The sequence below is a fragment of the Peromyscus eremicus genome, chromosome 2 (assembly GCF_949786415.1).
Source record: "Peromyscus eremicus chromosome 2, PerEre_H2_v1, whole genome shotgun sequence".
Classification (NCBI taxonomy): Eukaryota; Metazoa; Chordata; class Mammalia; order Rodentia; family Cricetidae; genus Peromyscus; species Peromyscus eremicus.
In genome coordinates, this window is record NC_081417.1 from 9,924,972 (window position 1) to 9,951,977 (window position 27,006).

General features: G+C 40.1%; 1 protein-coding gene across 4 annotated transcripts; it reads left to right on the forward strand.

The window, feature by feature from the left end:
• On the forward strand, nucleotides 1–26,766 carry Sdcbp (syndecan binding protein). Of its 4 annotated transcripts, none has more exons than XM_059253827.1 (9): nucleotides 1–105; nucleotides 11,051–11,116; nucleotides 13,076–13,154; nucleotides 14,672–14,781; nucleotides 18,465–18,626; nucleotides 20,485–20,660; nucleotides 23,711–23,882; nucleotides 24,704–24,795; nucleotides 25,621–26,766. In XM_059253827.1, the coding sequence occupies exons 2-9, from the start codon at nucleotides 11,066–11,068 to the stop codon at nucleotides 25,673–25,675; spliced, it is 897 nt and encodes a 298-aa protein (XP_059109810.1). In that variant the 5' UTR covers nucleotides 1–105; nucleotides 11,051–11,065; the 3' UTR covers nucleotides 25,676–26,766. The 4 variants fall into 4 exon arrangements, with proteins under 4 accessions (XP_059109810.1, XP_059109811.1, XP_059109812.1 ...); XM_059253828.1 differs by having other exon boundaries at nucleotides 18,468–18,626; XM_059253829.1 differs by lacking the exon at nucleotides 1–105 and adding an exon at nucleotides 240–262.
• The last annotated feature ends 240 nt before the right edge of the window (nucleotides 26,767–27,006 follow it).

Here is a 27,006-nt window from a genome sequence, read left to right on the forward strand (position 1 = left end):
CCTGCGCGGCGGAAGGCGGGGGCGGCGATGACGCGTAGGGCGGGCCGTGAGGTTCGCTAGTCGGTGCCCGAGCGAGCGGCGGGAGCAGCGCGGTCGTCGGTGCAGGTGAGCGGCAGCGAGGGCCCCGGACCCGGGAGGTCCGGAAAGCTGCTCCGGGCACCGGTGGGCCCGGCCGGCACCCCCACCCGCACTCGGCCCTCCTTGGTCGCGTCCTCGGCGGCATCGGGACGGCCCGGGCGGGGACCGACCGGAGGCGACAACGGTTAGCGGCTGAGCGGCAGCTCTTGGAGGGGGCGGGGAGGGTGTGTGCACAGGAACTGTCCCTGGAGGTCTGGTGACTCAGCTCTCCTTTGAGGATTTCCTTCTAATACGGGGAGGAGGGAGGCTATGGACATGGAAAGTTTCCAGTTTCCGAAGTGCAGTTATGGAGCCGTGGAGTGTGTGGGAGCGTCTGTTGTATTCGTCCTGACTTGAGACACATAGCGGCGTTTTTCCCTTAGGTGGATTAGAAAGTGTAGGGTTTGAAATTCTTAACATGCCCGCATTACACCAAGAACAATGTTTAAGAACGAAAGTTACATTAAAATATCTGCTGGCCTGGTAAATGTCATGCTTTTTCAGTGTAAAGGTGATACATTAAACAGGTTTGTACACTCATTTTCTCGTTTTAAGGCTGAGGACAAACTGAAAATCTTCATTTCCATCCTGTAAACAGCTTAGTTCCTTAAACTTTTAGGTCTTACGTGGTACATGACTATTACCCATGGTGTACGCCAGGAAATAAGGAAGTGGAATGACTCAAAAGTTTCAGTAAACAATCACTCCATTATAACAGTTACTTAACTTTGGAAGCAGACTGTAGCTATGGGCTGTAACCATTAAAGAGGATTTAGAAATCATGAACGAGAAGGGACTGATTAGCAATTAAATGTACTTTTTAATTAAACAGTCCCGTAAAATGAGCATGACACCATTTCCCACTGTTTTTGCCAGATCTGATGATAATTGTTCATCAACTAGAATGTGTGGCCATGTCTTTTAACCATTGCGAAGATTTCAAATGTATCTCTGTTCTAACACATCATTGCTTTTGGTTTTTCTTGCATTTGGGTCATCAGAACACAGTATTGATTCCAGATCTCAGCTATCAGTGGGTTCTGTCAGTACTATTTGTTGATTTTTTTATTTCTCTGGTCAAATATATCTTTAATAACTTGAGTGGTTTAGGATGATGGTGAGAGAGTATCTATTTTTGTTCCTTGTTTAAAGAGAATTTTCGTTTAGGCTTATAAATATTAAATAGAATAATCAGTGTAGTTGGTTTTTTTAAACTGCCTACTTTAATGGTTCCTGCTGATCACCTTTCGTACGTGTTTTCCACAGTTGGCCTCTAAACATGCACAGTAAATCTGGAATACAAGTAAAGCAGTGGAAGGAAACTAACACCCTCTTAGTGAGATTGGTGCTTGGGGCTTGTCTAAAAATGCCACAAGACCAAGTTCTTCCTGTGCACTGAAGAATCTTGTTTCTCCTACTAAATAGACATATGTTGTTTATTCACCGATTCTCACGTTTGAAGAACTTCGGCTAGAAGGATATCATCTGAAACCTCAGTGTGTGTGGTGAGGTCCTCCACTGTAAGCCTGTAATACACCAGCTGGTCTTACATGCATCCCCTCCCCTTTAGTTTTCTTCTCTGCAACTGTGGCCCAGAGAGGAAAATTCTAGATTTTTATTATGCTCAGCAACAACAACAACAACCACCTTAGTTTTTCCAAAATATCACTTCCCTCATTTGAGCTGTGAGTGGGTCAGAGGCCCAAGGAAGCAACACCATATTGCTTGGTGTTGAGGGATAGGTAGAAAAATCTTAGCAATCTAGAAGTTACTTCTTCAGTCACTAATTTTTCCAAATGATGCTAAACAACCAATGAGCCACACAAACAAAAACCCTACAATGCCTGCAGGAACAGTAGGATTGCTCAGAACAACAGCACAGCAGTGAAATGAAGCATTACCTGTTTGTCCCACCCAAGTGACTGTCCTTTCTACTGGGCACCAGTTCTACAGATACAATTTTTGTAGTCCTTTTCATTGTTGTCTTTATGTTTTGAAGAGATTGTGGTATGACCCAAATCATTAGAAAAAAGTCTTTGCGACCGACACACCTTTGGGTGACATTTTCTAAAGCCTACTGGTGCATTGGGTTCAGGGCTATTCATACGACATGATGGAGTGTTAGGGTTTCAGCCAATGTGTGGTAGCCCAGTCCTGCTTGAGGGGCTGATTGTTGAAAGCACCAATTCTTTCCAAGGAATAAGAAGAGCAGAGCAACTGCTGTGGAGGTTGCAGTCAAACTCCTCGGATATTGAGGACTTTGGGTGCTGATTTGACTCTGGGAGACTTCCAGGGGCCTTGGGTATCGTGCCATCACTCCGAGTGGGAGGCCTAGAAGCAGAATTCTATGACTTAGTCGGCACATGATGGTTTAGTAGGAATTGTAAGGGATTAAAATGAGAACTCTTAACTGGTGAGTTAATATTTTCAGAATTCTCTTAATTCACTTGGTCATTGTAAAATTCCAGTCAAGGGTAGTTTCACGGTCCTGCACAAAGAGCTCAATACTTTTGACACTTGGAATCAGATGAGAGACTCAGCCCTTGTGACTGGGGGTGGAGAGAAGTAGAGGAAGCTGGGGAACGGTTTTTGGCAAACTGTTCTGTACCCTGGAATCAATGCCAGATTCAATCTTACTTTTTGGGATACAGTACAGGTCACATAGGTGGATTAATAATTGGCTTTGCTGTGGAAATAGTAATTAAATGACCCACTTCTTACTTGAAAGGGATCGGTTTGTTCTTCCAGTTGTGGTGTGGAAGATAAATGCCTATGATTTCATCCACCGACAATGATAAACACTTAGCTTGAGAGATTTTGTTGGATTTCTCTAGCACTGTTGCTTGTGTAAAACTAACAAAACGCGGGGACAGAGAGAGGCTGGAAGCAGTCTTGATCCTGCAAACAGGGGTCATTGAAGGCCCAGTTGTGTCCCAGGAGCCTCTCTTGCCAGCACCCCTTCCTTCTCTTGTCAGCAGCGGGAAGAGTTTTATGTGGAGCTGGGGAGCTGGGGCTGCATGGGGCGGGTGCATGAGTGGATGTGTAGAAGGCTAGGGTTGCTGAGTGAAGGAGAAAGGTTGTGGTAGCTGTCCTGTGTTGCCTTCTAGACTGTCAGTCGATTCTAGTTAGAAGGGACTTCTTTCTAAAGGAAGATTGTGAGAGCAGAATATCTGTAAACATCTGTTTGGTATAGGTAGAAAAAGCTTAGCTGGCTATACCAAGGAGAAACAAGGCGAGAACGGTGAGGGGGACCAGCAGGAGGCAGAGTGGCAAACTCAAATCCTAGTCTAGAGAAGTCAGCTTGTTCCTGGAGGGAGGGGCCAGAACAAAGGGATATCCCTGGCTCAAGCTGAAAGTAGATCAAAGTTCAGAGACCTAAAGGGAAGAGAAGTTTCAGCAAAGGTTGATCAATGAGTATATGTTTTGTTCACCAAGGAGAAAACTATTCAGTCAATTGTTAACATGGAAAACAGAAACAAAGCACAGCTGGGGCCAGTGATTGGCCTAAAGCAAGAGAGCATCCCATCATAATGCAGAGGACATTTCTTTACTGTGACGGCAAGCATGCAGGGATGGGAGAGTCTTTCTCATAGCTGTTTATGAAGGTCAGCTAGCCGCTCACTGCTGCCCTGCGCCACCACCCACCCCCATTTGGTGCATCTCTGTTAGTTTTGTACACTATAATAAACTGGGAAGACAAGTAGCGTTTTGCTGAGGTTTGAGTATTTCTGTCAAATTATGGAACTTGAGGATGTTACAGGAACACTTGATTTATAAGCCATCATGCTGATACAAAATTTGTTATTTCCACCAGGTGAGAATAAGACCACTACCACATTTTTTGAGCCAACTTTGAAGCAAGCTTTATTATAAATACTAGCTAGGACAATGGACACTGGCCATTTCCATACCTGGGACTCCCAGAGAATAACCACAAATTACAATAGTCAGGTGCCTATAAAGGCAAAACCCACAAACCCACAGGGCTATGACATACTTCCCATCTTCATCCAGTGGGGGTAAGCATACATCCTGCCTACACACTTCCCACCTATGTGTGATCAAGCAAGTTGGGCAACCAATCTTGTTTACAAAAGTGAAAATAAGTGGCTTGTTCCAAGAACAGAAGCCCCCAGCATTCCGGGAGGTTGTCTGGCCTTGGGCAAGTAGGGCTTACAAGTTAGAGGCATTTTTGTTTGCACAGTAATTTAAACTTACAACTTTAGCCTTCAGAAACTTTCAGAGGAGAGAAGGGATTGAAAATCTGCTTTAAAGCTGGGCGGTGGTGGCGCACATCTTTAATTCCAGCACTCGGGAGGCAGAGGCTGGCGGATCTCTGTGAGTTCGAGGCCAGCCTGGGCTACCAAGTGAGTTCCAGGAAAGGCGCAAAGCTACACAGAGAAACCCTGTCTCGAAAAAAACCAAAAAAAAAAAAAAAAATTTTGCTTTAAAAATATGTCCCAAACTCCCAAATCTGGGGAAAGGAAATGACAGTCAAGGAATCCTGTACACAGCAAGTTGGAGCAAATCAGAAGTATCAAATGAACAAATTAGAGAGAGCTGTAAGAGAAGAACAACTCGTCCTGTGAAGGGCCTTGGTAGGGCTAAGGGCAGAGTTTACAGCAGAACTTGTGCAGGCCCACGAAGAGTGTTGATATATCCAAAGTTTGATAATCCTTCTGCAAAGTGTTGTATGTAGCGGAACTGCCCTTCATAGACAAAGCGGCTGTAGTGCCCTAGAAAAAACGGTGGAGAGAGTTTCCCACCATGTCGGCCCTTTAACAGGTGCTAAAAGGAGTCTAACAAATGGCCTCTGGTAGAGGATGTTCACCAGCAAAGCATGACAGCACAGAGCTCATTTGTAAAAGGTAAGTGTGGGGCCTGGGAGGTGACTCAGCTGGCAAAGGCTTTTGCCTCGCAATCCTAACAAGCTGAGTTTGATTCCTATACCATGGTGGAAGGAGAGGTCACAGTCCTGAAAATGGTTACCTCCTCACACAGTAACCACAAAGAGGGTTATAGAAAGGAAGTGAGAACAGATGAGAAGTGCGTAGCTACACACGTACACACAAATGAGAGAATGCTGAGAAGAGAGGAGAGAGAGGCAAAATGCTACAAGACAGTCAACAACAAAATGTTAGTAAGGAAGTTACAGGTACATAAAGACTAAATTGCTAAGCAGAAGACACAAAAAAGTTAATGAATGCATGGGAAAAGGCAGCTGTCTACACTGTACATGAGATGCTATAGAAACATGGGCTGAAAGCGGTGGTACAGGAGTAAATGGTAAGCCAAGTAAACTATTAGCTGGCTCGTTTTTCTCCTTAGTGAATAAAAGTGTATTCATTGATCAGCCTTTGCTTAAGCTTCTCTTTCCTCTAGGCCAGTGGTTCTTAGCCTTCCTGCTACTGCGAATCCTACCCGTTAATACAGTTTCTCATGTTGTGGTGACCCAAACCATAGAATTATTTTGTTGCTACTTCATAACTGTAATTTTGCTACTGATATGAATCATAATGTAAATATCTGATATGTAGGATATTTGCTGTATGATGCCCGTGAAAGGATCTTTTGATTCCAAGGGGGTTGTATCCCCTAGGTTGAGAACTATTGCTCCAGGCCTTTGATGTCTTTCGGCATGAGCCAAGGTATAGCCCTTCTTTCTGACCCCTCCCTCTAAGTGCAGTAATTTGACAGAAGTACTCAAACCTTGGCACAGTATTACTTGTCCTTCCCAGTTTAGAGACTATTATTTTTTCTTTTTTTGGTTTTTTGAGACAAGGTTTCATTGTGTAGCTTTGGCTGTCCTAGAACTCATTCTGTAGACTAGGCTGGTCTCGAATTCACAAAGATCTGGTTGCCTCTGCCTCCTGAGTGCTGGGATTAGATATTAGTATATGGTAAGTTGAGCATGTTTCGTGTGGTAAGCATAGGATTAGTCGTTCTCAACCTGTGGATCATGACCCTTTTGGAGGTCAAAAGACCCTTTTACAGGGGATCGCATATTAGATATTCTGCATGTCAGATATTTACATTACAATTCATACAGTAGCAAAATTACATTTATGAAGTAGCAATGAAAATAGTTTTATGATTGGGGGTCCCCACAACATAAGGAACTGTATTAAATGTTGCAGCATTAGGAAGGTTGAGAACTGCTGGCATAGGACACTCCAGAAGCAAAGGTGTGGTGCTGTAATGCTAAAAGCACCCACTCAGAAAGCAAACACTTACAACCTCAAATTCTTAAACTACATAAAGCAGATAGGGACAAAGGAGAAACAGCAGCATAATGGACTTTCTTATGAGAGCTCTGATTGTGGAGAGGACATCCAAATGGAGCATTAGCAAGACAGCAAGGGACTTGAGCAATATTGTAGACCAAATGGACCTAAAGACATTAGCAGGACATTCCATCCACTTCATAGAAGACACTTTTAAGTGCATGTACAGCATACTCCTAAGAAAGATCACCTATGAGGTCATTACATCTTAACAGTTCTAAGAATATATCAAGCATCTTTTTGACCACAGGGAAAAGTAGAAACCAAAATATACTCAGGAATACTTTATAGGGTAAAAGAAATTGTAGGGGAAACTAAAAAATATCAGTGACAAAAATAAAATACAATGGATTCAAACTTGAACAGTTATAGGCAGTTGTAAACTGTCAACATTGGTTCTGGGAACTGATCCTCTACAAGAGGAGTATGTGCTCTTAACCACTGAGATATCTCTCCAGCCCCCAGATCTGTGTATATGCCCGTAAGTGCAGATTCTATACTTAAAATTTGCTAAAGGGTGAAGAGTGGGAAGAGTAACCAGAATGCACTGTGTGAAGTTGTCTGAGATTGAAATTTAATAGAAAATGCTGATTCTAAAATTTACACTAAACTAAAATGGATGCAGAATAACCATAGAATCTTAAAAAAAAATAGTGTGGGAAAAATTCTTACTCAAAACAGTACAAAGGTATAGTAATTAAAACTGGTACTGATTAAAATAAACCAGTAGAATAGGAGCCAGGAACGATGATATACTTAAACATCAATTGACCTTGAACTAGGCCAAGGCAATTCAGTAAGAAAAACCTAGCCTTTTCCAAAGACAGTGCCAGAGCCGACATCTTAATGTCCAAATAGAAAAGAATTAAATTGCATCTCTGCTTTATCTGTGTACAAAAACTATTCAAAATAGATAAAAGATGCAAATATTATAGCCAAATCTGTTAAATTATTAGACAAAAACTGTTTCAATGACCATGAGTTAGTTTTTTTTATGTTGCATTTAAAGCACAAATAGCCAGAGGGAAACACATTTAACTTTATCAAAACAAACTACTTCTGTGCTACAAAGGGCGCTCAAAATGAAAGACAATCTAAAGAGTGAAAGGAAAGTATTTAGAAATCATATCTGATAGGAGTATGTGGTATGTCTGAATATATCTGCTCCTCCAAATATTCATTGTTTAAACCTGTAAGCACCAAGATAAAAGTGGGTGTTTGGGACTGAGATTTTGAGGGCTCTGCTGTTATGAGTAGCACCTAGTACCCATTCGGTAGAGACTCCATAGAGCTGTCTTGTCCCTTCTTCCATGTGAAGACACAATGAAAAGTTGCTGTCTGTGGCACAGGACATGACATTTCATCAAGTTTTTTGACTTCCCAGTGTGCAGATAGATTTGTATTTATAAGCCAACCAGCTCCATTGATTTTTTTTTTTTTTTGGTAACCTGAATGGATTAAAAACCTAATTTCTAGAATATAAGCAGAACAATTACCATTAAAAAATAATGATCCAGTTAAATAAACAGGCAGTGGATTTGATTGGGCATCTTCACAGACAGAAGATATAGATGTAGTAAGGTCTGCAAGTGGCCAAGCACAGGAAAGGATACCAGCATTGCCAGTTGTTAGGGAAATGAAATTCCAACCACAGTGAGATGCTCTTTCACTCCTAGAGTGGCTATCAGAACCACAGACTGTAGCAGTGAGGAAATGGAGAAATTAGAATTCTGAGAGTATAAAAATAGTGTAATCCTTTTAGAAACCAGTTTGATAGTTTACAAAAAAGTTAAATGTAGGGTTACCATATTGATTTAGAAGTTATGTTCTTAGCTATGTATATCAAAAGAATTAAAGACATACCTTTATGTAAAAACTTCTAAATCATATATATATATGCATATATATATATATATAATATTTACAAGTAATGCAAAAGAGTGCTAGCATTATCAACAGCATTATTTTTATGGCCCCAAGGTACAGATCAGAATGAATAAACGTAAAGTGGTATGTAAACAATGTAATGTATTCAGCCTTAAAAGGATAAAAGCACTGATAGATGCCACAACATTGATGAACCTTTAAAATACCATACAATATGAAAGAAGCCAGACATAAAAGGCTATTCAGTCTATAATCCTAGTTAAAATGCCCACATCAGGTAAGTCCCATTCACTTTGGCATGTATGTTATTGTCCTTACTCAGCTCAGGTTTAAGCAGTCATGTTGGCAAGACTTTATGGGTGTAGCTTCTGACATTACAGCAAACTCCTTGATCTCTGGCTCTTATAATCTTTCCACCCCATCTGCAATGTTCCCTGAGCCTTAGGTGCAGGAGTGTTTTGTAGATGTATCCATTGGGACTGGTCCCCCACAACTCTGCATTTTGATTGGTTGTGGTTTTCTGTATTGGTCTCCATTTGTTACAAAAAGAATTTTCCTTGATGAGGGCTGAAGACTACATTTTAAGGACCCCCCCCAACTCTGCATTTTAATTGGTTGTGGTTATCTGTATTTGTCTCCCATCTCTTGCAAAAGGAAGTTTCCTTGATGAATGGTGAATACTACACTTTAAGGACAGATATTTAGAATATAGTTAAGGATTGTGCTGGTTTAGTAAAACAGTGATTGTAGGTTCTCCTCTAGTATCCATGACTTTACTAGCTCTGAGTAGTTAGCTAGCTTTCCAGTACCAGTTTCCCTTCTTGTTGAGCAGGTCTTAAGGCCCAGTTAGAGAGTGGGTGGTTACTGACAAGGAATGTGTGCTACTGCTGCACCTGTAGTGTTATCGTGGGTAGTGGTTGTTGATGTGGTTCATAGGCCTCAGAGCTGGGTAGGACTGATAGTTGCCTTCCTCCTTTGGAAGCTTGTATGATGCCTTCTGGTATCGTAAAAGCTGGTCCTCAGGGAAGAGGCAGTCAGGTAAGTTCCAACTCAGGAATCTCTGGGCCCTGTTTCTGGAATGCATGTTATCGACAGCAGTAGGGACATATTTTCCATCTCTATGGGGCAACCAAGGGTAGTAGCAATAGGCTATATGTTTTGGGAGTCTCTTAGACAGCTGTCTTAATTAGGATTTCTGTTGCTGTGAAGAGACACCATGGCCATAGCAACTCTTATAAAGGAAAAATATTTAATTGGGGTGGCAGTTTACAGTTTCAGAAGTTCAGTCCATTATCATCATGGTGGGACATGGTGGCACGCAGGCAGACATGGTGCTGGAGAAGGAGCTAAGAGTCCTACATCTTGATCCACAGGCAACAGACAGTGAACTGTCTCACTGGTGTAGCTTGAGCATAGGAGACTTCAAAGCTTACCCCCACAGTGACACGCTTCCTCCTACAAGGCCTCCTAACAGTGCCACTCCCTATGGGGGGGGGGCATTTTCTTTCAAACTATCACAACAGCCCTGGCTAATAACTCAAAGAGGACTTCTCATGTCTGTTATTGGGGTTTTTGTTTTAATAAGTAGCCACTACTAAGACCAAGAGAGTGTACCACAGAAGCAAGCTGCCTGCTGATAGTTTTATTCTGTGGCTTGTGAGGTGCTCCTTGATAGACATGGCAGAACTTCACCAGTGAGTGTTTATTAACGCATGTCACATTTTAGAATTTACTGCAAAGCCACAGGAAAGGGTTTTGGGTGACATGCTCCAATGTGATTGATGGCTTTCTGCTCAACATAGCAGGCTAAGCTGCGTGAGTCTTCTCCCTGTGATGCAGAGTGCTAGAGAAGCAGGTCTGGTGGGCTGGTTGGAGAGGGTGCGGCCCCAGCTCGCCTGGGCGGCTCTTCACACCTCTGGCTGCCCTTGCTGAGCATGAGGCCTCCAGCCTTCTGTCAGTAGGACATCGTTTAAGGTTCAGCTGGTTTAGAGCAGGAGATAAGGAATGGATTTGGAAGTGGGAAGTTGATAAACTGGCTCAGTAATTGCCAAAATTTTTTAACAATTAGGATACATTCTCTTTATTTGGTTAAGTGGAAGTCTTGGGTATTTATCTCAGAATATCTAAACAAAATGTAAAATATGTGTCTTTTTATTTCAGTGTTAAATGTTTCAGAGAATTTTATTTTAACTTGTTGCAAAAAAACAGCTTACAGTAGCTTAAAAAAACATTGAACAGTATAGAAATGTTAAGAATGAAAGGTAATAGTTTCCTTCTTGTATCTGTTTCCCAAGATAAAACCACTGCTTAAAAAAAAAAAAAAGACAGATGGTGTATGATAGTCTTTCCATGTACGTATGTGTATTCTCCCAGTGCTGTTTTACATGAGACATTGCACACTGTTTGCTCTCATTGTTAGAAGTAATGTATCTTGTGAAAGGTCATTTCCTGACCCTGGTTTTGCGGAGGAGCACTGTGTCAGCTAAGCATAAGCCAGGCCTCTTGTGAAGTGATGGCAGCTTTACTTGTAAAGTTTAAAGTCCGTGATGAGTATAGTTTGGTAGCTGTGGGAACAGAGACAGAGTTTGGTAACAACTGTTAAGTCTGTTAACAACTATGATATGCCTTAAATAGTCTTCTTGTTTTGGCTTTTGAAGTTATATGTTTATTGTATTAAACAGTTGTCCATGTTTATGTGCATGTTGCTGGCTGTACACACCGTAAATTTCTGTGACATTTGAAAAAGTTTTTTTTTTCTTTAGAAAAAACCTGCAAAAATGTCTCTTTATCCATCTCTTGAAGATTTGAAGGTAGACAAAGTAATTCAGGTATGTTTGCTTTCAGTTTTAAAAATTATTTCATAACGTGTTCACTTACGAAATGAAATGGGAAGGATACATTTGTTGGTGTACTCATATGTCTGTTTAGGTCTGTTGTAGACTAAAACGTTACAAGAAGACTAGAAATTCTTTATCATTTCTCTATATCCATCAGCCCTGGCATAGTATTTCTTTTTTAGATAAACAAAACTCTGTGTGTGTGTGTGTGTGTGTGTGTGTGTGTGTGTGTGTGTGTGTGTTTACCACAGACATGTGAGTGCAGCAGACTCCTGTGAGACCAGAAGAGGTCTCCCTGGGAGCTGGAGTTGGAGGTGCTTGTGCACTGCCAGGCTCCTGTGCTGGGAACAGAACTTGGGTCTGCTTCAAGAGCACTGTACTTCTCTACCTTAACTTCTGAGCCACCACTCCAGCCAGATAGTATTTCTTTAAAATTTGTTTTACAATCTTCAGAGGGCTTAATTTTCTTAGTACAGTTTAAATTGCATATAACTCATGTAAGTTGGAGTGTATAATATGTGTCTCCGCCTTAGATGGTCGTAGTCTTATGTAAAGTTGGTGCAGGTTTCTTGATATCGTCCTCAGGTGAAAGGAGAGTGAACAGAATAGAAATGGCAGCTCAGCTGTCCTAGGGACTGACCTAGTGGCACTGGGTGGGGAGATTGCTCCCTAGACAGTTTTCCAGGAAGGCTATTAAAATGTGGCTTTTAGCATCTGAAGTGTGCAGTTGAGCTGCCCAGGAGGGATGATTTTAAGCTGTGAGCAGCATGCTCCGTTATTTCAAACGTATGCCGTTTCTTTCTGTAGTGTTCAGTTCCCCCCTCTGGTAATTTTCACAAAGTTCATCTGGACATGTGCTTTTTTCAAAAAGCTTTTATCTGAAATACTCACCCTAAAACAATATTACATTAAGGGTTAGCACACAGATTACAAAGAATGATCTTTGTCCACGTTTTTCTTAATGGCTGTGAATTGAACTTAAATTAACCACAGTTGGCTTTTAGTAGAGCATTTTCACTTTGAAAATACAGAAGGCAGTTGATGTTGGTGGATGTTTTCCTGTAAAGTAAAAGACTTCAGTTTATGTCAGCTGACCCCTTTAAGAGAAGCAGGTTCCTTTAGAGGACCTTCAATGTTCAGAGCAGAGAGCTAGCTGCTGGGAACAGGGCCAGGTGGAGGTGGGGTATGTCTCTTCTGTTCCTACTAGATTTCAAACATTTCTAGTCCAGCCTCTTGGACTAGTTCTGCTTTGTCATCTAGGTGGGTGACTGGTGTGTTTTTATCTTGAGATGCCCTGGCAAGAAGTTACAGAGAAGTGTAACACTCCTTCTTGTCATCTGGCTTTTTGCACCTCAGCAGTGAACTGGCAGTTCATATTTTGTAAGTGATTTTATAGTAGCCATTAAGCCATGGCTTTCAGCACTACATGATCGATCTAGAACCCTTTTCAGTTCCAAACTCTTTAACAGCCTGTGCTTGTCTGATGTGCATGAAGCCCTGGATTCAGTCCATCCCCAACATTAAACTGAGCAGAATGGCACATGATTATAATCCCAGCACTTGGGAGGTGAGGGCATGAGAATCAAGAGCTGATGGTAATACAGTATTCAACTAAATGGGGAATTTGAGGCTAGCCTGGGCTACATTAAACTTTGTCTCAAATACCAAAAGAGAAAGCACATACAGTTGATTTATTTGCAGGAGACTGCTAAGCACTGACTATAAATAACATGTATCATGTAAATAAGTGGTGTCATTCAGTTTTTAAGATACTCCTATTTTTTTTATATATATAGGTTTCCTTTGGAAAATAAATGGTTGCTGAAGTATTTAAAGTGAAACTTGGAGTAAAACTTCGGTTGTTCATTTCTTTGGGAAGTTCTAGATTTAACTTATAAATCATATAAGAAAGATATGTATTTTTGATACTGATAGAATTTTCTTTTCCAGGCTCAGACTGCCTTCTCTGCCAGCCCTGCCACCCAAGCAGTTTTGGTGGATGTTTCTGCTGCTTTCCCTCCAGATGGAAGTAGGTTCATACTTTGGGCTCATTTTTTTTGGACAGAAATACATACAAAGCCTTTTTTCCCCCCCCTGAAATTCAGAACCTAGGATTTTGACATGTTATATGAATTTGTGATTAATGATTTAGTAGCAATAAGGAAAAATGGTTTACTAAAGAACTGACCTGTATAGTCAAGAGCTGTGAGTATGAAAGTGTGTTTTAGGGCATAATTAAATTGTATTTTACTTGGACTCATAGACCTTAACATCGTCTGTTCATTAACAGGAAAGCACTCTTGCATGGGAGCTAAGCTTTCCTGACTGCTGTAGCAGCTCGCAGACACTCTGAGCTGCTTCGTTTCACCTTTGCCAGGGAGCTTGGGAAGCTTCTGACTAGCTCCCATTGGGTCTCACATCAGATCTAAGAGTTACTCTCCAGACTCCATACAGATTCAGGGGCTTCAGGACAGTGCTATAAGACATTGGGATACAGAGTCAATGGTCAATTCTTAAGTTTCTGTGGCCTTTCATCTTCTGTGTGTCCATCTAACATTATTCTTTGGAGTGAATCTACTCTGAAGTCAAAGTAGATCATAGGAAAAGATTTTAGAAGTAGCACACTTCTAAAAATGTTAAATATTGTTAATGTTTAAAAATTCTGTTTGTGTGACTTCATTGGACTATGGCTGCCATTCTTAAAATGGTAGGAAACTGAGTAAATTCACAAGCTTTGCCTTTTTCTCCTGTTAGGTGAGAGGAACCGTCACATCTCATAGCAGTTGTGACAGTGAATACTTGGGTTGTTCTGAACAGAAGAATTCATGCCATAATTCCCAAATTTCTAATGCACAGGGTTATCTTAAGAAACAGAAAGGACAAGATCATTTATTTAGACAAATAATTTTTACCTTTGAGTAGTCACCCCTCTGTATCCTCTATTTCTGTCTAAATTTTTATCTGTACTGTGAACATGCAATAGCCATTAGTGTTGGGTGATTGTGTATGATAGTATCCAGCAAGGGGTCACAAGGTGACAGCAGGGTTTGCACAGGTCTGCTGATGGCTAGAAGGCCTTCTTTTCTTTCTACTTATTTCAACTTGAAGTCTTGCTGTCTAGCCCTGGCTGGTCTCACATCTGTGGCAGTCCTCCTGCTTCTGCCACATGAGTAGAGCTCTGGCTTGTAGCCATCCCCACCAGCCAGCTTCAGACCATGTTAAATGAGGGACGTGAACACCTGCAGATTATGAACCCAGTGCTTTGGCCACAAAAGGATGACTGCATAGGAAAGCCCAGACTATCTCAGATGTATTTATATTTTAGGGCTTTCACATTAAACATTTTATGGATTCTTTGCATTCTAATCATGGCATAGAAGGAGAGATGTCTTTCCATTTTATGGATCTTTTAAATGTGTCTAAATCTTTGTACCTTAAATGTGATTTTTTTTTATAAAACACAGTAAGTCCATATTATTATTTCTAATAATAACATATTATTTTGAATATTCTGCCAATGCCTTTTTCCTCATTTGTTTATATTAGATCTCTATCCTAAACTGTATCCAGAGCTCTCCCAATACATGGGATTGACTTTAAATGAAGAAGAAATTTGTACAAATATGCCCATGGTCTCTGGAGCACCAACCCAAGGGGTATGTATAGTATAATTTTGAATTCAATAAAATGCTCTTTATATGTAGATGTAAACTCTTTCATAGGGAACTTACATATTTAGAACATTAGTGTTGACGTCTCAGATTTTAGATTTTTCTTTTGTTTGTTTGTTTTTGGAGACAGGGTTTCTCTGTATAGCCCTAGATGTCCTAGAACTTACTCTACAGACCAGGCTGGCCTTGCAGAGATCAACCTGCCTCTGCCTCCTGAATGCTGAGATTAAAAGCATGCACCACCACGCCCAGCCTGATTTTAGATTTCTTTATAGATGTATTTCTGAACATTGTTGCCCACTGTTGAATTATTAGGTCTTTGTCTCTCTTTTGTCTTTTGCATTTTATCCTTTCCTAAAACACTGTGGTTGGGCCTCTGCCCTGTGTGCCTGTTTTCTCCTTTCTAGTTGTGTTACTGCATTGAGTTTGTACTTCTGTTCAGTTGTTTCTTCCATATCTCAGCAATTCCTATTTCAAACAGTATTGCAGTGCGGATAGTTAGTCATGTGAAGTACATATCTGCCATATTATTTTGCTCACAATTTTATTATTCCTCTTATAATTAGAAGCCAAGCTTCTTGTAATTAGACTGAGGTGCTAGGCTTACATATAACATATAGCACTTGATATGATTATAGTTACATACTTCATGACTGAATCTACTTCTCTTCTTTTGCCATAATGCCACTGTTTAATACAGTACATAGCATTTATTTATTGAAATTTCAATATTTATTGAAAACTTACTTGTATTAGTCAGGGTCCAGTGGAAAACAGAGTATTTCAACTGAGGTAATTTTAAGAAATTAGATAGTCAGAGACTTCCAAAGGAAAAAGTAGAACCAGTTAGAACTGCAGGGAGCTAGCTGCTGTCCTGCGATAGAGTGGACAAGGTGCTTAGGGTGGAGTCTGCTGCAGCTTTGACCTTGGGAAGCGTTTCTGGTAGCTGCAGCCCCCTGAAGGGTTGGGTGAGTTGGTAAGAGATGGCTCAGTACCTCTCTTGCAGAGGAGCTCCAGAGAATCTGACAACCTCTCTGGCTCCCTTGGGCAGCCACACAAGTGGCAAATACTCAGAGATGCACATATAGATACATTATATAAAAGTAAATCTTTAAAAGGAGTTATGGAGAAACAAAGGTTAACTGCTATATTTATAGAAAATTTATCTTCTCACATCGAAAAAACCCCAATTATAGGTATTATTTAATGCTGAGGCTCCAGTTAGTGTGTCTGACCTCCTTTGCCCAGGTCTGCATTCTTTGTTCCCTTTAATGTAATGAGCACACCAGGGCCCCCTCCATGTGTACATTTCTGGCCTGGAAGGTAATCTGAAGTTTCCTTTAGAAGTATCTGCATGTATAAGGCTCTTTAGTGTACTCGTTTTTTTTTTTTTTTCTATCATTTTGTTATATTTAATTTGTTCTGGAGATTTCTGTTAATTCTTCCATGTAGTGACTAATTCATTTCACATACCATATATTTTTTGTTTTTGTGTTCCATCTAGTTCTCTCCCCCAGCTTTATAAAAATTATGTACATTGAAGGTGTACAACATATTATGTATCAATTTGTGTACGTTGTGAAATGGTTCCACAATTAATCCAATGAATATATCTACCCCCCCTAGAGTTACAACTTTTAGTATGTAGTTACAACACTAGAAAGTTCAGTTACATGGTTTTAACAGAATGGTTACTGTGCTGTTCATTAGAGCCCAGAATTACTTTATCATTGAAAGTCTGTGTATCTCCCCATTTCTCCTCTGCCCACCCCTTACCCCCACAAGTGTCCTTCTGCTCTCTACTTCTGAGACTCTGTATTTATTGTTTTCATATTAAGAGCAGACTATACTGTCATTCTGTCTCTGACTTACTTCCTTTAGTGTAAGCCCTCCAGGATCATCCATACTGTCCAAATGCCCATGTTTTTATGGCTGGAGTAATATGCCATTGTGTATTTACAGACAAGATTTTCTTTATTCATTTATCTATTGACAGACGCTTGTTTCTAAGCTTTGGTCACTATGAATAATGCTGCAGTGAACATGGGAATGAGGTATCATTGGGATATAGTGGTTTTATTTCCCTTTTGATGTTTGCCCAGAAGTAGGATTGTTTGACCTATGGCAAATGTGTTTTCATTTTATGAGGATCCTCCATACGGTTTTTCATAATGCTTATATTAAGTACATTTGGTGTATGGCAGTGCACAAAAGTTTACCAGCACATCTGTCTTTTTGGTAGATACATTGTGAGGTGGTAATGTCATCTTCTGGTTTTGACTTATATCTGCTAATGATAAATGATCCCTTTCACATACCTATGAGCCATTAGTTATCTTTGGGAAAATGTCCTATGTAGGCTTTTTGCCTATTTTTTAATTACTTGCTTTTTTGCTCTTGAGTTTTGAGTTCTTTATACATCTGGATATTTACCCCTTAATACATGATTTGTAGATAACTTCTCCATTTCCATGGGTTGCTCTCAGTTTGCTGAATGCCTCTTTTGCTGTGAAGAACTTGTTTTGAGGCAGGGTCTTTGTAGACCATGGTGGCCTTGAACTTAGAGATATACCTACCTCTGTTAGGATCAAAGGTGTACACCACCGTGCCTGGTCCCAGCTGTGAAGAACCTTTTTAAGTTTGATATAGTTTTACATAAATATTTTTGCTTATGCTTCTGGTATGAAAAATTTTTAAAAAATCATTGTCAAGATTAGTATCAAAGAGATTTGTCTTGCGTTTTCAGCAGATCTGAACAGTTAAGCCTTTTGAATCCATTTGGAGTTGGTTTGTATGTCTGGTATAAGGTCAGCCCCAGTTCCACTGCCCTGCATTGGACGCTTCAGTTTTCCCAATCCCATTGTACATGCATGACAACTTTGTCATGAGCAGTTTAATATAAATGTTTCATTCCTGACCTAAGTCCTTGATCATATTAAGTTTATTTTTAAATTGGTAATTTTATGATTATACCACAGAAATTTTCTGGAAAATGCATGTTGCAAAAATTCTGAGTGACTTCTTGGTTTTAGGAAAATATGTTCAAAATGAAGGTGAACGAGCATAGTTGTTGGTGACAAGGATATTTTCTGAGAAATGGTTCGTGTGTTGCTTTTTTTTTTTTTTGGTTCTCTTTGTAGTTTTGGTGCCTGTCCTGGATCTCACTCTGTAGACCAGGCTGGCCTCGAACTCACAGAGATCCACCTGGCTCTGCCTCTCAAGTGCTGGGATTAAAGGTGTGTACCACCGCCGCCCGGCTCATATGTTGCTTTCAATGCTGTGGCAGCTTCATGTAGTGTATTTACCCAGTCTGAGGTCATATGACCTCATTGGACAATGCAGTCTTTAGAGACTGCTGACACTTAAGTGTTCTCTGATTGAGGTAGTTCGGCAGCAGATGATGATTCATACACAAGAGTGCCAGTTGAGTTAAAATAACAAGCCTGGAGCAAAGTCCCTGAGTCTTATCTATCCAAGGATAATGGAGTAAACTACTAGAGGAACGAAGAAATGAAAACCAGTGCCATTATTGTAGAAATCAACTTCACTGCGGGGTCTTATTTTTGGAGCAATATTTCTAAGAACTAGAACTGAGCATGCTCCAGTTTTCTGTCAATTACTTTCAGGGAAAGTGCTTCTAGACACTGACAGATTATGTATTGTTCCAGCAGTTGGTAGCAAGACCATCCAGTGTGAACTATATGGTAGCACCTGTGACAGGCAACGATGCTGGAATTCGAAGAGCAGAAATTAAGCAAGGGATTCGTGAAGTCATTCTGTGTAAGGATCAAGATGGAAAAATTGGGCTCAGACTTAAGTCAATAGATAATGTAAGTATTTGGATTTCTGAAATATTAACATCAGACAGTTAGAAATGAAAATCGTTTGGCTAGTTGTAACAACACATCTACAGTGAGGAATATTACAAATCTACTGACTTAATTTTCCACTTTCAAGTGGAGACAGCCTGTGCTGGAACTTGTAAGCAGATCACCATGAATGAGCTTTTCTTTTTGATTCTCTTTACTGAAATGAATGATGTCACTAGCTTTACATAAACCCTATGACAGAGTTTGTATAGTAGAATTCTGGGCTTGGCATAGGGCCGCATATGTGAAAGTAATGGAAAAATTGACAGTGAGAATTGGGTGTGCATTTTTAAACTACGTGATAAATATTTAATTTGTTAGATGGTTTTGCAAAGTTGGTTCTTTCTGTCTATAAAAATTTAACTTGATGACCATTTGTGAACAAGTTCTTTTAATTCAGGCAGTGAATCCCCTTGACACACTAAAGACATGAAACCAGGTTTCCCAGATACATTTTAAAATGTTGCAGACATGGTATGTCTCATAAACCTCAATTTATGATTTTCTTTTTCTTTTTCTTTTTATAGTCAGTATCTTTCTGGATTCTGTTTCAGTCTTAAGACTCCTTAGCTCAGTGAGTCCAACTTTCTGCAGACAAAATAAGTATGGCACACTGTGGAACGGAATGAGGCTGATCTTGGCAGGAAATGCCAGCACCACCTTTCTACTCAATGGGCTGAGAGCATGATTGTGTGTAGCCCTCCACACACGTCCATTGTGCTTGTTGTAAAGCCTTGACCTCACTGGTGTTCTCCTCCTCTTGCGTGCCTGCAGGATACTGGAGCAGAGATTCTCTGGATCCTTTGGCACCATTCTAGTTTGTGTATTGGGGCGCTGCCTGTTGATAGCACCTCATGGCACAAATCATGTCTGCCCATCTTAGATTGTAGGGAAGGCCTAGCTATAGATGGTTCAACATCTGATTGAATTTACATAAGTATGAATGTCTGTGTGAGTTAGTTGTTAGAGGTACCCTTCTGAATTTCATAATGGATTATTTATAAGCATTCATGTTATAGTTAACATGTTTATCTTTTTAGCCTGTTTAATGCCAGCTGTATTGATATTTTAAGAGATGAGAAAAGTGGTCTTTGAACTAAAAACATGGAATTATTACCTCAGACTATCATTTATTTTTAAAATTTATTTAATTTTATGTTTTGAGTGTTGGCTGCATGTATGTGTGTGCACCACATACATGCTTGGTACCCTTAGAGGTCACAAAGTGATACCAGATCCCCAGGAACTGCAGTTAGACATGGTTGTGAGCCACCATACTGGTGCTGGGAACTGAACCTGAGTCCTCTTGTATATATACTTAAGCAGGAAAACAATTCACCAGACATGCAGTGCTTGGTGTGATCAGAACCTGCCATGTAGAGGTTTGCATTGGGCAAAGTTGCCCGTTCCTGTCACTAGACTCTATGCAGGGTGATGTGACCAAGGATGCTCAGGTAGGTCCCGCCTGAGATCTGTTTATTTTGATTTGTTTTGGGGGTATTATTGCTTTAATAAAGTTTTGTTTCTTTTTTTTTTTTTTTTTTTTTTTTTTTTGGTTTTTCGAGACAGGGTTTCTCTGTGTAGCTTTGCGCCTTTCCTGGAACTCACTTGGTAGTCCAGGCTGGCCTCGAACTCACAGAGATCCACCTGTCTCTGCCTCCCGAGTGCTGGGATTAAAGGCGTGCGCCACCACCGCCTGGCTAGTTTTGTTTCTTTTTAAGAAATGACTTGACACTCGTACAGTCCTAGGAGGATTTGTCATCAGCCGCTTCCTTGGCCATAGCAGTGGAAAATGGTAACTTCTCTTCTTCTTATCTAGGGTGTATTTGTTCAGCTAGTCCAGGCTAATTCCCCAGCCTCCTTGGTTGGTCTGAGATTTGGGGACCAAGTGCTCCAGATCAATGGCGACAACTGTGCGGGTTGGAGCTCTGATAAGGCACACAAAGTGCTCAAGCAGGCGTTTGGAGAGAAGATCACCATGACCATCCGTGACAGGTGAGCCCGACCCAGCAGTGAGAGTGCAGATTCAAGTACACCAAGATTGGTTTTCACTTCAGGGTTCTGTAAATACAGCTTTCTACTTTGGCTTTTTTTTTTTAAGAAAATGTTGATTCATTACAGTCAAATGGAGTTGCTGCAGTTGTGTGCTACAGATTTTTCTAACATAGATTCTTTTTATAGAATTCTGCTTTTGCATATATTCTTTACCGCACTTTATGGGAATCTGTCCGCTAGGCAGTGATTTTCCTGTCTGTCCATTTAGAAAGGATGTATATGCTGGAGGAGTAACTGACACAGTAAAGAAGCCGTGGGATCACTCGGCAGCCCACTGCTTAAGCATCCTTACCAGGGCCCTTTGTCACGAGGACGGAAATAGACACAGAGTTCCCAAGAACTCAGTTTTGAAACCAATTCTGGTCTCTGGGGTGGTTGTGCAATTAAGTAAAAGAGGATGAATCGTTCTGCATGGTGGGTAGTCTATTTTTATCTTAAAGTGACATTGGTCTAAAAATTTTTATTAAATTCCTAAATATATCAAAAATTGAAAATGGAAAAGTCTTATAATTTTTTTTTAGTCTGTAAGCAGAATTTCATAAAGTTGGATCAGGGATGGTTAAGAGTACACACTGTTCCCAGAGGACCCAAGTTGGGAAGGGCACAACTGCCTATAACTCCAGCTCCAGGGGCTCCGGCACCTTGCTTCTTCATAGGCACCTGCACTCACATGCACAGACCCACCTATGTCATTTTTTAAAAAACGTTAATTTTGCAAATAAAAAAAAAAATCACATGTTGAAATTAGCCAGATCCAAAGACTGTAAGTCTCAGTGAATCTCTATACAGAGTAGTTATTTGGAACAGAAGCTGTGGAGCTTCACATTGGATTTTATATTTTCACTGTGGAATATATTTTCTGACACTTACCCACCACCATAAATAAATCCATGAGAGTTAGATCTGTTATGTCATGTGAGCCTTTGTTAATATAAATATATATATTTCACTGCCTAGGTCCTTCATATAAATAATGTGCTTATTTCCTAAGATTTTGTTACTTTGAGTAATAGTATAAGTCCATTTTTCTTGCAACTTTTATGAATGCATTTTTCTTTAGAGCTGAATACTAGTCATATATATTCACACACACACACACACACACACACACACACACACACACAAATTTTACCCACTTACTGTTGATGAACATCTAGGTTAATTCTAGTTCGTTGCTATAGTGAGTAAGTAGCACAGAGTACAGGGCACACGTATCTGCAGTAGGGTATGAAGTCTCTGGGTGTATGCCCAGGAGTGAAGTAGTGGAATCATGCGGTAGTTCTATTTTTAATTGCTGGAGAAACTTCCAAACTTATCTCCACAATTGGTGTATTAATTTGCAGACAGACACACAGATCCCATTTTGATAATAGCCATTCTGACAAGTTAGCTCATATATTCCAAAGTAGTTCTAATTTGCATTTCCTTGGTGGCTAGTAATACTGAACTTTTTTTTTTTGAGACAGGTTTGTGTAGCCCTGACTGGAACTCTCTCTGAAGATCAGGCTGGCCTGGAACTCACAGAGATCTGCCTGCCTCTGCCTCCCGAGTACTGGGATTAACAGCGTGCACACCACTGCCTGGCTTGTGGTCCATTTTTATTTTTGCACAAAGTGAAAGAATCTAATTTCATCCGTCTGCGTCATTTCTTGATTAGTCTTCTCATTATGTTTTTGCCTCCATTGCCAAAAATTACATGGGCATAGCTTTATCACCTTATTTATGGGCCCTCTTTCTGTTCCATTGGTCTTCTGTCTGTTTTAATGCCAGCACCAGACTTTATGACTATAGCTATGGTATGATCTGTGGTTGAATATTGTAAAGCCCCAATAAGTGTTCTTGTTAGGATTGCTTTGGCTATTTGTGATCTCTTAAGGTTCCAATTGAATTCTTGAGGGTTTTTTGTTTTTTTTTTCCTAAAACTTTGAAATCTGATATCAGAATTTTGATAGGTATTGCATTAAATGTGTAAATTAATTTGGGTGTAATATACCTATTTTTACAATATTCTGCCAATCCAGTTGCATGGATTTTCCATCATCAACTATCTTCTGTGATTTCCTTTTTCAGTATCTTGAAGTTTGTACTGGAAGAGGTCTTTCACTTCTTAAATAATTTTAAACATTTTGCATAAGAGAAGTTTTTTATAAGTGGGACCAATAGGAAGGTACAGCTGCAGAATTTCATAATGTGAACAAATCAGGTGGCCTTAAAATCTTAAGTAACACTGTGGCAGAGCTACAGAACATCAGCATGGATTACACTGCATGGCAGCCTCTGAGACAGATGCTCACGGCCTTTGTAATAGTAGTTTGTGCCTCCCTTACAGTCAAGCTTGAAGAATCCTTTCATTGCTTCTCTGGTGGCTTTTTTGTTTTTGTTTCTGTTTTTTGTTTTGTTTTTTTCAATTTTGTACCACAAATTAGAGCAGACAGCTTTGTCTATAATTCCAGCACTTGAGAAGATTGGATTGCGTACAATGAGACCCTGTCTCAAACCAATAAAGCTGGCATGATGGTTCAGTGGGTGAGGCATTCACAACCAGGCCTGATGACCTGAGTTTGATTCTCAGAACTCATGTGGTGGACAGAACTGACTCCTGCAACCCATATCCATGCACCTGTGCGCATACAATCAATAAATACAGTGTTTTAAAATTCAAATGCCCTAAGATCAGTTGGCTCCCAGAAGTATTGAAGGTATTCAGTGATTTAGTTTAAAGCCATCTCGTTAATGCAAAGTATGGTGAACTGTAAAGAAAAATGTATTGATATATTGATAACTCCACAAAGCACTCTGTTCTGTTTTCTCAAACTTAACAGAAGGATATCTTGATTAGCAAGTCAGTCAAATCATGAGATGGAAAAAAAAAAGGCTACTGAGGTGTCCCATGTGTAGTGTCAGAGTCATAGTAAATTATTAGAAACAGCACTTACTGTAACAAAATACCGAATTTAAAGCTTCAATCTAACCCAACCCTTATGTTACAGGCCCTTTGAGCGGACAATTACTATGCATAAGGACAGCAGCGGGCATGTTGGTTTTATCTTTAAAAGTGGAAAAATCACATCCATAGTGAAAGATAGTTCTGCTGCCAGAAATGGCCTTCTCACTGATCATCACATCTGTGAGATCAACGGGCAGAATGTCATTGGCTTGAAGGTAAGGAATGCCCTGGAGCCTGGTTTAGAAAACATCTCGGTGGTATGACCTTGATGGGGGCCTTCAAACACTGAAACTTGGTGGGAGATAAGTGTAGCAACTGGGGGCCCTGGCCAGCAGTGCTCTTGGACCATCCCAGAAATAACTCTGGGATGTTTCGTGGAATTGTCTTTCCCATACTGAGGTGGCTAAACTATGATTCCTGGCATTCCTCAAGCTATAATTCTGTGGAAACATGGGCAGGGAAATTTTTAGACATTCGAATGGGTGAATGTCCAACTTTTTTCAGTCCAGAAATAGAGAAAAGGAATGTCTTGGTATCTATTAATACTTTGTTTTTATACATTTTGATCTGTAAAGTTTTTGTGGGCTTGTTTGTAGACAGGGTCTCTCTAAATAGCCCTGGCTGTCCTGGAACTCACTATGTAGGCCATCCTGTTCTCTAAGTCTGAGAGATCTGCCTACTTCTCAAAGGCATGTGAAACCATGCTCGGCTTATAAATTCTTGAATTAAGAGTATCTTAAGATCTAAAGGTTTTAAGTAAAACTTTAATTCATAAATTCTAGAATCAGTTGACTGTATATGGGGCAAGCTATCCATTCTCAAGGAAAGGATTTTATTCAGTACCTTCAAGTTTGTGACCAGCTTAAAAAACGTATGTCAGTAAAATTAAAATTCAGACATACCAGGGATTGTGACTCCAGAGATATATTAGCACGAGAACAGCAAATATAGTGAGTTTTTTTTTAACCTAACAATTACAGTTTCATGTTTATTAAATAAAACCTCAGTGAAATTAAATTCTGTTGTGTTTCATTAGGACTCTCAGATTGCAGACATACTGTCAACAGCTGGGACTGTAGTTACCATTACAATCATGCCTGCTTTTCTCTTTGAACATATTATTAAACGGTAAGTGGACAGCTCTACTTTATGCTTGTGGTCACCTGACATAAATGTAAACACTACTTTCAGTCTGCAGTTCTGCTTTGTAGAAATCTAGTCGTGGTGGTTGTAACGGGGATTGCTTGCCTGTGAGATATTAAGAGTGGCAGTTCCTGTTCTTCCCAGTGTCTCTCAGGAGGTAGAGAGGTGCATGATGCTTGCTCTCTGTCCTCTGGAACGGAGGAACGTAAAGTCCATGAGAGTTGACAAGGGCCAGCAAGGGGTGACTCTTCCCAGAGCTTTTCTGCTCCTATCTTCCTTATAGTTGTTACCATGGTATCTTGGAAACTCTTCATTCAAAATCCTGATACAGCACGTGAAAGTGAGATTTGGAAGATACATAAGCATAACTGTTGTAATGAAATCTTTGTCTATATTTTTGGCTTTTGGGTAGAATGCAGCTAGCTACCCTCAGGGGGGGAAAATAGGAAGAAAAAAATAATAGTTGTTCTGTAGTCTTTTTTCTTTTTTAACTGTTGGTAGGTCCCTTCTCCCCGCTTTTCTTCTGACTCATCATAGCCTTGCTATTTTATTTTAATTAAACTGCCAGTCTTAATATAAAGGACTCACACTGTCTCTAGCATATCTACCCTGGTACAGATGTCTAGTCTTCCTGGACAGTCTCAGCCAACTCAGTTATCAGTTCCTTGGCTCTGAGCTCATTGAAAGACCTTTTCTTCCCCTCAGGCTCATCAGTGATAATAGTGCTAAACTAGAATTGGGGTTGTCTTGGATTAACATGGCATTTTTACAAGTAAGTCATCACTTATATAATGAGTGGCTCTCTTGTAGGATGGCACCAAGCATTATGAAAAGCCTGATGGATCACACCATTCCTGAGGTTTAAGAACCTGTACAACATACGCAGCTGAACGTTTCCAGTTTTCTTCTTTGGCAACTTCTATATTTTGCATATGAAGCTTTCCCGGAGCCAGGGAGAATATGCTGCATGGGGACCTGTCTATCTTCCATCTTGGCTGGAAACCTCAATCTATCTGATGTCTTCTGCAGATTTTAAGATAGGTGTAGCCTTATCCTGGTTTTACAGATGTGAAACTTACTGACTTTCCTAGAATTGTTTCTCTACTGGAAACCTGATGTTTTTATAAGCCATTGTGGTTAGGATGACTGGTGTAGTCTTAGCTGTGTGAGAACTGGTCACCTTTGTCCTAGATAAAGCACAGTGCTAGTCGTGTGCTTCAGTTCTGTGGCATACTTGGATTTTAGAACATCAGCATAGAACATTGAGGATGATTGCCTTTGATAGTTATTTTTTAAGTTTTCTCCGTATGTTTGTAAAATTCCAGTTAATCAACACTGGTTTCATTCCACAAAAGCATTATACAGTGTGTGTAGTTTGCAAGAGACTATCATGATTGTCACTAAATTTTAACTACCTTCACTTACTATGCTTCAACTGTCGCCTTAACTACAGTAAGCATTTAGAATAAAAGCCAAAATAGAATAATTGCTGCCTTCTGAGACCTGAGATGTTAGCTCTCTATCTAGCTGGTAGATGCTAGCCCTGAGCAGCTTACTGGTAAAGCAGAGCTGCCTAGTTGTGTGGAGATTTTCTAGTCACTGCATAAAGGAAACGCCTCAAAGTTGCCGTAATGCTTTCTGAAAAACAAATCGCTATATATTTCATGTAAAAGTTGTTATATAAACTGAACAAATCTTGGAGTTTCCTTTTCACTTGTAGATTATTAAGTGGGCAATATTTAATTTGGCATTTGAATCCTAACATTATGTAACTTAGCTACCTTGGGTAGTCTTAGAATGTTTCCCTAGCCATTTTAATTTGTTCCATTTTTCTGACTCTGTCCTCTGAACAAAAATGGCAATGACACTTTATCTCGATTTTTTTCTTCTTCTTGGTTTATGCCTATCCTAGTATTTTATCTGATATTATCCTAGTAAACGTATAAAAATGTTAAACTTTTGTCTGTCTGTTATTCCTTCGGTCCTTTCACATCCACAGTCTCTGAGAACAGCCATAGAGCTGTGTCTGGAAATACACTTGCTTGGGAGCCCTAGATGGCCAGACCGGTGGCCCCATTCACCCTCTACACTTGTAGGTGATGAAGGAACCTACTGAGACTGCTGCATCTCTAGTGAAATCAGAGACCACACACATGTATTCAGTGATGCTTAAAACTGACTTTCAAGTTTCTACTA